Source organism: Oculina patagonica, chromosome 2 (assembly GCF_052425735.1).
Source record: "Oculina patagonica isolate OP01 chromosome 2, crgOcupat, whole genome shotgun sequence".
Classification (NCBI taxonomy): Eukaryota; Metazoa; Cnidaria; class Anthozoa; order Scleractinia; family Oculinidae; genus Oculina; species Oculina patagonica.
Window position 1 is genome coordinate 32,278,893 of NC_135759.1, and position 15,329 is coordinate 32,294,221.

The window sequence follows — 15,329 nt, forward strand, 5'->3', positions numbered from 1 at the left end:
ATAATTACTTTTGTTGGTTCCTCGCCTCATTTACTCTCCTTGTTTTGTTTGGAAGTTGTATGAAAGGAAGAAATTCAAATTCAAGGTAGGTTGACTGTATTTAATTTTTGTGTTTTTATGTGTGGAAAGGATAACACAGTGGGTATCAAAAAGCTGAATGTCTTGGGGACTCATCTACAACTACTAGTATAAAATTAAGCGGCGCCAAATTCCGGACACATATCCACACTTGAAATGCAAGGGATTTTTTCCATGACAACACATTTTCATTCGCTTTTAAAAAAGATAAATGTACACGATTTATTCTCCCATAACAAGTTATAATAACTCGTTCGTTGATTTCCTTATTTTTGCGTGCTGTTTTCAGGAACGTATGCCAGTGTAAGACTAGTGTGTACTGCTAAGTCCAATATTAATTCTTGGTTGTTTTTCAAAAGTGCTATAATTTGCAACGACAACAGAATTGTATCAGGGCAAACTTATGACGTCGAAGAGCAATATTTTCATTGGTGCATATGGTGGCTCGATTTTCTAAAAGTGTAATGCAGCTTTTAAGAAGGATTTATAAAAGGATTTAATTTAAGCTCATCTGATACCTGCCATTAAGACTTTAATAATGTAATTCACAATTCATTTCAGTGAAATAATAAGTGTGCCAAACTCTGTAATATTTTTTTGTTCATGTTACACGAAAATAATGTTTTCAAACTAACCACTGTTTTCCATAGGTTGTAATTGAAGTAGGCCTAATGATATTCAATGTGCAATTCGACAAGGGTCCAGTTTTCGATTTCTCTAATGAAAGTATGACGCTTGGGACCTTAAACGATCCTATGAAAGGCAGCCCGTAAGAGAAATTCGATCAAGTATAATTATCTATTTTTAGGGTATATTTAACAAAAAATTAAAATAAGAACTTCTTAAGTAAAAATTGAAGCAAGTTCATTGCCAGTCCAGACAATGTAGTAAAACCAAAATAAGCCAACATAATACATGCTAAACAAATAATACAATACAAACAAGGCCAAACTATGAATTTTCGATCATGTAACATGTATTCTTACATAATTTATTTCCAAGGAATATTATGCAAGTAACTTCCAGACTGGGCCGCGTGTAGCCGCGTATTATATGCATGAGGCCAGTTTCCAGTTTTCTCTTATGAGTTCGAGTGCATTTAGTAAATTTATGAGTTCGAGTTGAAATTTCGAGTTAAAGTAAGAATATAGAGTAAGAGCCAAAATTTTGTTCTTTTTTAGAAGTTCTGTTTTTGACGATAACTCTGAAATAGTGTTATTTACCCTAACCTGCATGTGAAAGCTAACTCTAGATTAACAACTCTAACTCTAACCCTAATTAAACTAATCGGACTGCTAGGGCTAACCGGAGTGCTAATCGGGCTAACTGGAGTGCTAATCGGGCTAGCCGTGGTGCAAAAAAGGCTAACCGGAGTGCTACTCATCTTAACCGAAGTGCTATTCAGGCTAACCGGAGTGCTAAATAGGCTAACTGGAATTCTTCTGAGGTTAATTAACCTGGAGTGTTTTTTCAGGCTAGAAATAGTAACTCGGCGAACACGATATTTCCAACTCGGACTCATGAAATGGACAGACCGTATTTCAGTTCGTTGCAGTAAATGTTCTTTGAGACTGTCACGCATCATGAATATAATTCCGTTATACTGAACCACCTGCCTGTCAGTCAACTCAGTTCGATAATAATTACTTTAGTTGGTTCCTTGCCTCATATTCTATACCTCTCAGGAATTACCTGGAAATTCAAGGTAGGTTTTCAGTGTTTTTTTTTTCTTGTGCGTGATGAACAAAAGAACAAAGAATCGAAAACCTGGATTTTTTTGCCATAATCAAACTCTATACATCTGCAAAAAATATATTCCGTTAAATTACGTTTTTTCAAATGTACACGCATCCACATTTGAAAAAAATTGCAATGACGTATTTCCATCCGCTTTATAAGAACAGAGTTTGTGTCTCGTAGATTAAGCGAGACAATTCATAGTTAGGAAACAAGCCAAAACCATACTTGCCAAATAACTTAAATCCGTACCAAACGCTGTCATTTCTTTTTTGTCTATTCTACACGAAAAGCCAGGGGCACCCATCGAGAATATAGTTCAAAACCACTTAAAGATAGCACCGTTGAACGTATTTTAGTATTTAAACGGTAGATATAGGCATATTTTTATCCCCTAAAATTTTTTTATCTGTTCGGATTTCCTAGCTGAAAGTCTAGTGATCCGAAAGTTATAGGGATCAAAACTTACCTTTTCGAAAATTCCAGCCAGAGAAAGGCTCCCGAAAATTCTAGGTGACCTTTTTAGAGTAAAAAATCCGTTAAAAATGAACAATTATACCATTTTTTAGATATTCGAAAATCTTAGGAAAGGCAGGCAAGCAAAAAAATTTACAATGAATGTTCCGAAAATTCTAGATCTCAAATCGTCTTCCGAACAGATATTTTAACGAAATATTCCGTTGGGTGCCCCTGAAAAGCTATCTAAGGTTTTCTTATAATCATTGAAAAGTGCTGTGGAAAACGCGTTTAATTGCAGAGAATATTTTACTGATTACAATTGGACGATTCACTCATAAAATAAATAATAAATAAATAAATAAAATAAATCAACTTTGTTTTACGAGGGTTGCACTTAACAGTCTTTCGACTGACAAACCTGTGGCCCTCGGATTCCCGATCGAATTGGAATTTAGAGGTGTTGATTTTTGTGGAGGCAGGAAAACCGGAGAACCCGGAGAAAAACCCTCAGAGCAAGGACAAGAACCAACAACAAACTCAACCCACATATGACGCCGGGTCCGGGAATCGAACCCGGGCCACATTGGTGGGAGGCGAGCGCTCTCACCACTGCGCCATCCCTCATAAACAAGTAAGATATCGTCATTTTTTTCCTTTTCTACACGAGGTCCATTTCATTGCAGTGAATATTTAAACCTTGGAACACAATGCAAAGATGTGATGAATAAGTTAATTTCGTATGTATAGCGAGGCGCAGAAGTTACCCATTAGACATCAACAGGATTAGCGTTGTCGCAAATTAAACAATTGCATTATTTTTGACAAATCCGAAGTCCATTTTCACAACTGTGTCTTAATGGAAGTAGCAATCAGCGAAAATCAGACAGATGCAAAATTTAGAGTCTAATAAGGTTCGTTTTTTAAAAAGCATGAAGACTTTAAGCCCTGTGATAATAATGATAATGCTTTTATTTCGCTTAACTTTTATGGGCTTTTGTTCAAAATGCACTTTCTGATGTCAGCTGAGAATACGATAGGATGTCAGAAATGATAGATCATGATGACGTACCTCTGTAGCCGCCGTTATCAGTCTATTCGATCTTCATCGAATTCTAAGTGGTCCTCTAGCCACTAGCCTGTTCCAGGCGTTCGGTTAGTTGGTAAGCAGCGCGAAGGACAGCGAGGTAATCTTCTTGACGCTTAATAGGAGCTGAGGGAAGCTTTTGTTTCTGTTTCCCTGAAATGAGGCTGTTTGAGTCATGAGACAAACAAACCAGTCAGATTTGTCAGAGATCCAGTCACAAATGAATTTGCAGGTAACGGTCACATAATTTTTTATTCCCTGGTTATGACTTTGTTTAACATTATTCTAGCGTTGCCAAACTGTTGTTGCTTGTCAAATCTATCTTTACTGACATTTTTTTTTTATTGAAGAGAATTCAGTAGACTTTACAATATTAAGTATTAAAAAAGAAGACGAACAAAAAAAAATACAATATTGATAATACAAAGAAAAATTTACACAATCTCACTACATGTACATATAAGTACAAGTACAAAGTTGGTTTACAACATAATGTTCTAAATACAATTTTTAGTGGAAACAAGGGAAAAAAGGAAGAAAGTAGGAAAAAAGGCGGGTGGCACATTCTAAGTGGAAACATTTTGAGGCGGTAGAGCGCTTAATGTTGTCCATTTTGATCTAAAATTTCGACAAGGTGTTGTTTTTAAAAGTGATTCTGCTTTCACAAAGGATTTTGTCTTTGAGAACGAGATAAAAAATTTTAAAGCTTGGGGAGCTGTTATCCAACCAAGCTTGGAAGATGTGATATTTTCCGATGATTTATTAGAACATGGTTTAAGGCGTAAAACTTAGTACAGTCTGGTTTATAGCCGTACAGAATATCTGTCACGTTTAAAGAACAATTCTCCGATCGTTTCTCGTTCCACCAAATAACAATTTCACGTCAAAAATTTTGCGTAATGGGGCATTCATACAAAAGATGAGCTAAAGTTTCGTCGGGAAAATTGCAGCGCTCGCAGCGAGGTGAGGTGACGCTGTAATAAAGCCGAAATATTTTTATTCTTAACACCATAACCTTGTAAGAGAACAAACTCGATTTTTTCATAATTTTCATATTCCGACTAACCTTTTTAGTCTTATATCCACAATTGTCAAGTGGCTTACGATGCTGGGTTTACATGGTATCTTTCGTTTACGAAGAAAATAATTAATTTAATAGGTAATATTTTGCGCAGTTGATGTACACTTCCTGACTACAACCATTGTCCTACAGAAACGTATTTTGGGTAGTGGCTGTTCGAAGTTAGTTCACTGTATTTCAGCGGGATGGCAGGAGAAACAATGATTTGAGAAATTTAAAGAAACTTTGTCGGATTGAAGCGTTGAGTCTTCTTGATTAGACCTAACAGTAGTGTTAGTATTGATTAGAGTTTTGATTATCGGTGAAAACAAAAATTTACAAGGTTTTATTTTTCATATGGTGCATTTGCTTCGTGTTTTGAAAAATTCTTCTAATTTTAATTGCTTTTTGCACTTGCTTTAATTTTTGGGAGGTTAAAAATGTCAGTCACGTTGGCATTTTTTAAAGTAAGTTTTCAACTTAGGTAATTGCATTTCTAGCTTTCTGATTGGCTCACAAATTCCGGTTTTCAGCGCATTACGGACGTTTTGCCTTATATGGAAAATGGATGGGCGATTTGCCGTTTACAATTTTGTTCGTGGCGACAACACAACTTCTTACAAAGCATTGGATATACAGATCATTTGTCTGTCAAAATCAAACAAAATGTCACAAGTCAATACAGTGACTATTACACAAAGTTTGAAACAAAACATTCAACAGAAAATGTAAATGTATAACAAAAGTGATTAAAAGTGGCTTAAAGTGGAAAGCAGCATAATTCTGAAAACCAACATTACTTCGTTCAGAAAGTGAAAACAGATTTTCACATAAAATAAGGCTGAGCGTATCCAATTAATTTTTTTTTAACCTCAGATTTGGATCTTCCCGTTAAACTGATAAATCAGTTTTCATAATTATTCTCGATGTAAACAACTTTAGAGGATATCGAGCGAGGTATATTTATGAAGAAATATTTTCTTCAACTCGCTTTCTTCGCTCATTTCATTCAGCCTACAAATCGAAGACAGTGAACAACGGGCCAATTTTTGCCGCCTTTTCATACTTAGTTAAGGTCAAAATGAAATGTCTAGATCATTTGTTCAACATTAAAAAACTGACGTAACGTAGTGTTCTTAAAAAATCTCTACGACAAGAACCGAGGTGAGAATTTGCTCTAACAATTTTTCCATTCGCGCTTGTTGGATACGAGATGATTATAATCAACTCGTGCAACGCGCTCGTTGATTATTAATTTTTGTCACCTCACATCCAACGCGCACTCATGGAAATGCGTGTACAGGTTTTCTGTTTTAACCTATTCTACCTTTCTCCATTGTTGCGTACGCTGTTACGCATCTACTGGACAACCGTTCTCGAAACGGCTGTATACTTAACAATCAGACGGCGAGCTGGAGATTTGTATCGGCTGTTTCGCCCCTCGCCAACTATCAAAGTCGATAGAAACCGAAAGCGAGCCGTCTAATTGTTTTAGCATAACTCACTGATCGCCGATCTATTAAACTCAGAATATCGCTAGAATTGATTTATTGAAGGTTTTGATTGATAAAATTGAGCAAAAACTAAGTGCGCGCTCCGAGAGCCATCTACCGATCAATACACGGCACCTGTGTAGCCAATCAGATTGCGCGATTACCAATAGACGGTCAGTGTGGTTATGCTAGAGTTGGTTAGTACGAGGCTTCGTATTAAACTGATGAAAACTTTGTTATTGTTAGCAGTCCAAGCACAATTTTACTGTAAACTGCCTGTGAAGGAAAGATGCGATAACAAACTATTCACTGTTGCACGTTAAAAATATTTGCATATTTAGTACGGCTTTTATTTTTTGTACAGTCCATTTGCGTTAAACGTGTTTTAATGGCCTCAAAGCCCACGTTCAACTATACCTGTTATATAAAATTTTATCCATTTCATTTGTTCCTGTAGCTTTTAGCTTTTAATCAATTCAGCTGTAGGCGGACGCTATGTCTACAGATTAACAACTAAGTAGACAGATATATTTGCTTAAACTTCCATCGCGGAGGCCGATGAACTAATCTGAATTTATATGAGTATTCTAGTCATTTTGGTTTTTCTGACAATTTGCAGTCAAGAAATTCAAGGTAAAAAGCCTTTGAGAAGGAAATTGTAACGATAAATTTTGTTTCAGGCTGGAAGGTAATGAGTATTTAAAAGGGTTTTCACAATATTAGCACAGGAGCATATCGATTTAATGTTCGGTTTTTGATTCGTCATTAATTCTGTTTTATCTTGCAAGGTTGTGTCGCAAAAACACCTCATAAGTCAAGTATAAAAAGTTCTCTTTATTTTTTTTTTCAGTAAAAGAATCGTTAACAACCAGGTGAAAACGACGATTTCGTTAGTTTCTTGTTTTTCATTTCAACCTGCTTTTTAATTTCATTTCGCGCGCGCAAAAGCGGTGGTCAAGAATGATTTATTTTTGTGTCTATCATCAGAATGCTTTGGAGAGTAAGCTCACAACCCACCCGCAAAGCTGTAATGTTTAATAATCAAAATGTTTTATATTAGTCGTTAAATGTTTTTCCAAACATACGGAAAGAATAGGAACATGAAATTATTTGATTGCCACAATCGCCAACCAAGAAAATGGCCATTGCATGATTTTCTGGTGGCAGTGCGTTACTTTTTTATTATTCAATGCCGCCATCTCATTTATTTTCTTTTACTCAAGACCCTTTTCTGTTAGTGGAGGTCGCTTTTATTACAAATTTCAATATTTAATGAAACCAAAAATTGGTAACATATGTTCTTGCAGTTTTATTTTCCCGATATTAAGTTCGCAATCAAGCCCAATTTTTCGCTTTCCTTTTTTATTTTTACTTCCAGCTCCTTAATGTATATGTTTTTGTATGTCCAATTTTTCCTTAGTTACTAATCTTTGTGGCTTACACCCAGCTCAATCACATTTAAGTGTTTTTTTTTTTTACTTTAAGTTACCTAATGTTTTGTATTACAAAAAAGTAATTTTCATTGGGTTCAGTGCTCCAAAGATCTTAGGGCTTAAACTCAAAGATGTGTTTTCCGCTTGCTAAGCTTGAAAACTTTTATTCCATAATAAAATTATGGTAATTCGGACTGAGCTCTGTTTGCCAAAAATTTAATTCAATTTTAAAAACAAGGCAGAAAGCTGACTTCTTCCATTTTTCCGTTCTTTATTACAAATTTTGTACTTTTCCTACTGCAATTTCCGGAAGATTCATTTTATGAACTTGGTAGATGATGAAGTTTCTTGGATCCTCAGAACGCGCGTAGGCTTTTAAATATTAAGAACAATTGCTATGTTGTTTGCGGTAGATTTCCGTCACTCAACTCTCATGAATTTTCAATTGGCTTGACATTAACGTTTACTTTGAAGGTGGCAATTAAAAGCTCTGATTGACAGCACTTTATTGAAATGCAAAAAATGTGATAGCTTGTTACTGCCGGGTGTTAACATTTGATTATTCCTACCACAACAAACATCAGGTTTTAAAGGAGACTAAAACGACAAAAACGATCTGACATCGTTGACAAGGCCTTCTGGTTTAACGAACTTTCCCAGATCTCACTGGATAAGGTTAGTTATAGCCTGGTTATACGCCAGGACTCGTTTTGTAAAGTTATCTCAGAGTGAAAGCTGCTTGTCCATTTTTGTGATTGCTTGTGATAGAGCAAACATTCAAAGATTTGCTTGAAATGGAAGCAATACAATACGTAAAGAATTTGCCTAAAACCCTAAAACATCGCTCTGCGTTAGAAACTACTGAGCTCAATAGCGAAAAAACTACTTTCTTGAATTTGGCTTATCTTCGATAACTTGACAATGATCTGTCGTTTTTATACACTACTGGATAGTTTCGTTCTGTCATGAATAGTAACACAAGTAAGTAATACTGTAAATCCATTTACTCATCAGAAAAAGCTTAGCACATCATGCACTTGCCGTATAGAATTACGTTCATACTAAAGATATTACCAAGTCCAGTAAAATTTTCCTTTCAAACTAAATGATAACGCCACTGAATTCGATCACACGTTTGATCTTTCAGCGGAAGACTTCTGCTTCCTTCTGATAACTGATTTTAATGTTGTTATACAGTGAATTATTCATTTCTATCTCCAGAGTTTTTAAGGTGGCAATGACTTATCTTTGAATCGTTACTCACCAGATTCTACGAGTGGACAAACTGCAACATATTTCAAAAACTTTGTCGAAAAGTTCAGTCGTTTCATTAAAACAATGAGGCATTCCATGGTTGTTGCGATAGTTTGTTTGTCGATTTATGACGACATTTTATTTTCTGATTGATTCAAGCACGATATTCGTATAAATGGTATAGTAGTATAGTCGTTTTTTCTCTAGAAGGAAAAAGGTTCACTAATATGGACCGACAGGTTAAGACAATCATGGAATTACAGGTGTTGGCAGCACCTAAAAACATGCTAGCAGTTTATAAAATACCAACTACTTATCACATTTTTTTGTTTTCACATTCCTGCTGAACAAGCACGATTTCGCTTGTTTCTTAGTTAATAAAAAATAATATCAAGACAATAGCAAATGGTTTAGAAAGAACCGTGAGCCCAGACATAGAAATCTGTACACAGTAGACCATGTCATAATGATAAAATGAAGACACTGAATTCACTAAAACTAAAGTTATTCAAGCGCAAATATGTACAATTTTTTCCTGCTCATTTCATGACACATGCACAAACATGCTGTAATTGTCAGTTACATTTTCAGGCTATGGAAAAATCCATAACATTTGCATAGACTTGGTGTGAAAAATACCATATTTTTATTGCCTGCACTAAATTACAGGTCAAAACTTGATAAAAAATTGTCATAATTGATAGATGAATCGTCCACTTCTTTTTACTGTTTCACAGTATTTGACACCAGCACGGAAAAGACACATCACCAATGCCGTGGTTCTTTTTTGGCAATCGATTAGAGCTAACTATGAACTGCACACCAAATTAAAATCGGCAATCAAATACTCTAGGGGCTTTTGTGCCTTTCATTAACATAATTCTAAATTTTCTGTTTCTTTGAATTGTAATAATGACAAAAGGAAATAAAAAATGACAGTCGATAAACAGAAATTACCGAAATACTTATAAAACCATTGCAACATTTCTTTCAAACTTTAACTATTACCCATCGAAGGATGCAAATGATTGATAATTCATAAAGATATAGTGATGTAAAACTAAGTTGAACTACAGCAATAACAAAAATAAGCTTAAGTTATTGTAGTTTTCGTCAAAAGTGTGCTGAATCAGTGTTGAAAGCGAAAATTTCGCGATCAACGACAAGTATATTAAGATATCACTTTTTCATCAGTAACGACAGAATCAAAATAAGCCGAAGCGATAACTTACGTTATTTCGTGAATCTACTGCTGTGTTTCATTACAAAAATTTATTTTTTAACATTTACCACGTTTTTCATATATTCAAACACAATTTGGGCTGCACTAATTGCAAGTTGTATTTATTAACTTTATTACGTTACTCGTATAACTTTAATTCTCAGGTGATGTTTTATTAAAATGGTGGTAAGGGTCGTAAACGAACGGCTCGTACTTGCAGCAGAGTACCCGGCTTTTGTATTTCCTGTGGTGTTTAAATTGAAAAACCTTTAGTAGTTTTCCATTTCAAAGGTACTGAAAGAAAGGTAACGTTTTTTAAAGCGAAATCTAATCTTTTAGTATCAAAAACTGGCTGCGATAAACTAAAAATCAGTACATCACCGGTCCAGGAGGCGTTTTTAATAAAAAAAAGTTATCGAAAATTGGTGATACTTGCTCGAATGCCGAATTAAAGTTTTTGTTTTGGAAAATTAATTTACTGCAATTTGAATTGGTGTTTTTATAACAAAAAGTTTCGATCAGCTTTTCTTCGTCGTTCACCAGGTCAGGACAAGTCCCCCATACTATATAGCCGTAGCAGTTTGAATAATTAATCGTATACTCTGAAAACTTTGCATTAATTTCATTATAAGAAGTAACTACACTGTTTTATTAAAAACATACTCTAATGAAATTTATGAAATTTTAAATTTGCATTATTCTTTGAACAACATGCAGTAACCTCTCACTAACGTTTTCTCTGTAAACTATTATATTCACACTTTGAAGTTTCAAATCAATTTTAGCAAAATTTTTACTGAGTCCAAATAAATGACTTTAGTTTTTTCAAGGGAGGACCGAGAGGTCCACTGACGAGGAGCATAACATCTTCGAGTTTGTTTGGTGTGATACATGCAACTTTCTCTGGTATTTGTAAATATTTTACAAGTAAATGTTTGCCTGCAAACGTACAACGTCGGCCGGGGCTGTTTTAGACAAACGTCTAATGTTTCTTCACTGACAAACCCAGGCCGCATACAGGCAAGATGTTATTACCCATTCAAAAATTCAATGGTTGATTCCTCGAAATAAGAAAAAAACAATGATATTATGAATAATACACCTTATTGTTTAAAGTAAACTGAATAAAGCTATCCCTCCAAATCAATTATCTTCTACTTTGGTGCTGACCAGAATATGGCAGTCAATGAGATGGCGAACAAAACCTGCACCGTTCAATCACTACTACACATCCTGATAACTCGGTCTCAATAAACGTCATTTTCTGTAGTGGCTGAGTCTTGGAGAGATGAATCGAAATTTATGTAAAAATAAAAGTTTTCGAACTAACACGCTAATTATTTCAGAGGCGTCTCGCTTCTTGCAAAACAAAGGGACGGATTACAAACAAACTGGTTGTCAATGAAGCAGCTGAAATCGTTTCATGTTAACCGACGACCATTGAAAACACAGGCGAAGAGTTTTGTTTGTTGACCTCGCTTTATTACTCAATGCAAATATTCATCTTTTCTGTCCAAAGACGTACATTATTCTGATGGATCGTCTGATGTGAGGCAAACAACCTTAAATCATACGAGTTGCACTGATTAATTTCTTCGGTAGTGTGAGATAATAATTTAGGGAAATACAAATACGTGTAGTAAAATGTTATTACTTTTTAAATGAAATTTTTACTCTAACGCGTAATTAAATTCGTTTAATAAACATTCTCTTATATTCATCGAATCGGAGGCAGGTTTGGTTCATATAAATCTTGATTTCGTGCTAAGTTTGAGCAGTTTTTCGTCTTCGATTTCTACTTGAACGAAATCTTGGGAGGCCCAGTATTCGTCCACCCGAATTCGCTTGCCATTTTTCTTGTCGCCAAATTAAACGGAGTTATTAGGTGTGAAGAGATATTACTTTTTGTTCTATCGACAATGCTCCTATTGGCTGCTAGGACAGTTGAGTCAAATTCAATTTTGAAAGTTTCATTAAGACAAACATAGCTTTTAACGAGTATTTAAGCCATTTAGCCTCTTGGGAATTTTCCTGATAATAATATATTCTTGATGTAATCATGAACAAAATTATTTATTCGTTTCAAACACTGGTAAACGGACAGGATCGTTTTGAATGGCCACTGCTATTTTATGCCAAGAGTGTAGACTATTTGACTTGTAATACATATGCCAGGTAAGCTCTTTCGGTTGTAGCTCGCTGTAGCTTTTCTGCTCCGTTTCCAGTGCTCTTCATAACTTTGCCGCCATGAATTGCGCACTGCTTCTGAGCCGGTGCGTTTCCTTCAACACTTACAAATGTTTTTTGGCACATCGATAAATATTCCTTTGTATCCTTCCATTATCGTAAACAACTGAATTCACTTCAATTCTATAAACAGTTAACTGCTGTGTTTTTGTGGAATGATTGCACCCAGATTTTGAAGGAGTATTTATTTGCATAAAATTTTTACTCGCTTGACTCTAAATTATTTGGAAGTTCAGTAAAGAATCTTTTCAGTAGCTGAGGAAGCAAGTATCGACAAATTTATGGCATTTGACGAGACAAACGAGCTTTAAAAGGGTGCGCTGTGTATCAGTTACTTACTGTCATAGCTTGTGTGTTTTTTCTCAGTAACGTTTGCCGTCCGATGCCTTTCCTTTTGTGTCTCTTAAAAGCTCTTCAAAAATTTTCAAATAAATACTTCTTTGCAACGTTTGAAATGCATTCACTGCTGACTTTGGTCTTATCAGTTGAAAAAAAATCAGCAAAGGGACAATTTCTACAACTTCATCTTATATCGGTGTGATGAATAAACTCTCATTAATAATATCGCTAAAAACATCTTTTCCTTCCCACCTGAACCGCAAAATTTGGAAGCCAGCGTTAAAAAATGAAAATGTAAATACACGTTTAGATAAAACCACGTGATGGCATTTTGTGTTCTATTGACAAATGATTGCTTTTTAGGGTCAACTGTCGGAAAGAATTGAAATAAAATATCCCGAAAATGTGGCAACTCGGTCTAAAATCGGCTGTGTCTCAAATCGATTGATGTTTTGAGAAAGGACATTTCACACATAATTCTTCATGTTTTCACTTTTATTTTTGCACGATTTTGTCAATCCTTTGCATGAACGCAGGAAAACGATTCGAGCACCATTCTAGCGAGTGTTTTGTTATCTAGTTCTGATTTTGGGAAAGAATGTTATCAACTCTTGAAAGCAGTAGAAACTGATGGAGAAAATGTCTGATTGATTTTGAGATGTTGATAATTGTGTTGTTCATATAGAATATGACTTAGTAAATAGTTTGACCAAGTTCTCTTTGCTTATTTCCTTGTCCAGGTAAGATGACGGAGACACTAAACATAACCACGACAGCGAACGCCACGCCACCCATGCCTGGAGGAGGAGGAGGCGGCGACTATGGCCTTCCTTCAAAGGAATCCGTCATCACGGCTTGCTTCTTTTACACCATCATTGCCTTGGTCGCCGTGTTTGGCAACCTTATGGTGGTGACAGCTTTCTTCATCAACGACAAACTCCGAACGGTGACGAACTATTTTGTCCTTGGGTTAGCGGCTGCAGACATTTTGGTAGGTGCAATCTCCGTTCCTTTGTGGATGTACATTTTGCTCTACTACGCCGACAAAAAGCCATATGATAAGAGTTTTGCTGACTTAAACAAACTCTACACAACATTGGATAGCTTTGCAGGGATCTCGTCAATTCTTCATCTCATGGCTATTTCCATGGAACGTTATTTTTGTGTTGGCTGGGCCGTGAAGCATCGCAACACTAAAAAGTATGTCTACTACATTGCCCTGTTCCTGGTTTGGTTCATTTCAGCCTTTGCAGCTTCCATAAAACTCATGGTCCCTAACATCAAGCCTGAAGACCTAGTCCTGTTGATCTTTGTTGTCTTCTTTTTGTTGCCGCTGACCATCATCGTGGTCTCATATGCAGCCATTTGGAAAATTGCCATGACAAGGATGAACAACAACCCAAGCAAGCGTTCACTAAAGCGCGAAATTCGTACAGCCACAACCATTGCCTTTGTCATTGGATTCTTTCTGATTGCCTGGACTCCATTCTTCATTACACTTGTTGTTGCAGTGTACTGCTCGCCAGTCACGTGTCCTTATAATTGGTCCGCAGTGATTTTTTACAAATTTCTTCACTACTCCAACTCGTCAATCAATCCCATAGTGTACGGAGTGCGAATACCGGAATTTAGAAAGACCTTCAAATTCATCCTAAGGCGAATCTATGGGCCCATTGTGGCTCCTTGTAGACATTGAAGATTTCTGTACATTACTATCAAGTCAAAATGTTCTACAAAGTTTCAATTCTCTAAAAAAGTTTGTACACTGAGAAATGAATGGAACAAGAAGCAAATGCATAAGAACTACTACGAATGGGATACTTTTAACGAACACCAGAGCAACATGAACTTGTTCAATACTACTGTTATGCAATTATCTTATCTGTGTTTATTTCAAAATACGGTTCGTATTAAGGGCAGTATAATTTGCTATCGCACTATCCAATCGACTGCGTTGCTTACATTTTCTATCTTAATTACTTCGGTACGTTAATTTTATCATTTTTCATCTCTTTTGTACATAGTTAGACATTTTGCCACTTGCGATAATGCCTGCCGTAAACTTCAATGAATAATTACTTGCTATTGAAGCGCATGCCTTTAATATACTTCTAATAATACAAAGTTTGAAGATTTTGGTAGTTTATCGGTTGATGATTCTTCAACTGTATGCGAAAGTACAGTTGGAACACTTACTCAAAGACGATACAAATGCGGATGCTTTAGAGGTTAAGCTTTATCAGTGTCACATGCAAACATTTTCAGAGGTCCCCAAGTCCCTCTGTCAATATTTATCTCTTCGTGGATAAAGATTGCCTGTACAACATGTTAGAGAGTACTGTATTGAGAGGGGGAGGGGCGAGAAAAAAGAACAGCTTTGGTAGTTGTGTCAACATTTTTGGCGAGGGATGTAGATCTTAAATCTATTCGTTTTAATCAGAAAACATTAATCATGTTAACATTCCTACTTTTAAAAGACCATTTTCGATATATTGTATTCGGACTTGGCTCCGAGACCTCTCTGTTTGTCAGAGAGACGATCTTTTTAAACAGGAAAATGTTAACTGTTAACAAAGAAGTATTATCATGTATCTAATTGCATATGGAGGTTTGATGTTTGATTTCAAATGCCACTCCTATAACTTTCAAAAAATCACCTCTATTTAGCACTCCATTCCTCTTCAGAACGTTATTGTTTTGAAAAAGTTGTCCTTTTAAGTCTTGAAGAAGCTCTATTAAGGGGTTAATAAAGGTTCATCTGTAGGCTTCAATATCATTCCAAATGCTTTATTCGCCTGACTCGGCAGTCAAGTTCGAATTCATGATCAGAAAATGGCCGACTAATGAACCAGTAGTAAACCAAGACAATAAAGCTTTAGCAACGGAATTTGCCCAGATCAGATTTTAGAAGATAATTACTTAA

General features: G+C 35.7%; 1 protein-coding gene across 2 annotated transcripts; it reads left to right on the top strand.

Annotated features, from left to right (window-relative positions):
- Positions 1-15,329, top strand: LOC144641996 (adenosine receptor A2a-like). Of its 2 annotated transcripts, none has more exons than XM_078501003.1 (2): positions 1-85; positions 13,147-15,329. In XM_078501003.1, the coding sequence occupies exon 2, from the start codon at positions 13,152-13,154 to the stop codon at positions 14,100-14,102; it is 951 nt and encodes a 316-aa protein (XP_078357129.1). In that variant the 5' UTR covers positions 1-85; positions 13,147-13,151; the 3' UTR covers positions 14,103-15,329. The 2 variants fall into 2 exon arrangements, with proteins under 2 accessions (XP_078357129.1, XP_078357128.1); XM_078501002.1 differs by lacking the exon at positions 1-85 and adding an exon at positions 7,895-8,019 and having other exon boundaries at positions 13,147-15,328.

What these genes read in the sequence shown, in the direction of transcription:
- LOC144641996 (XM_078501003.1), top strand. Translation starts at nt 13,152, where the DNA reads ATGACGGAGACACTAAACATAACCACGACAGCGAACGCCACGCCACCC.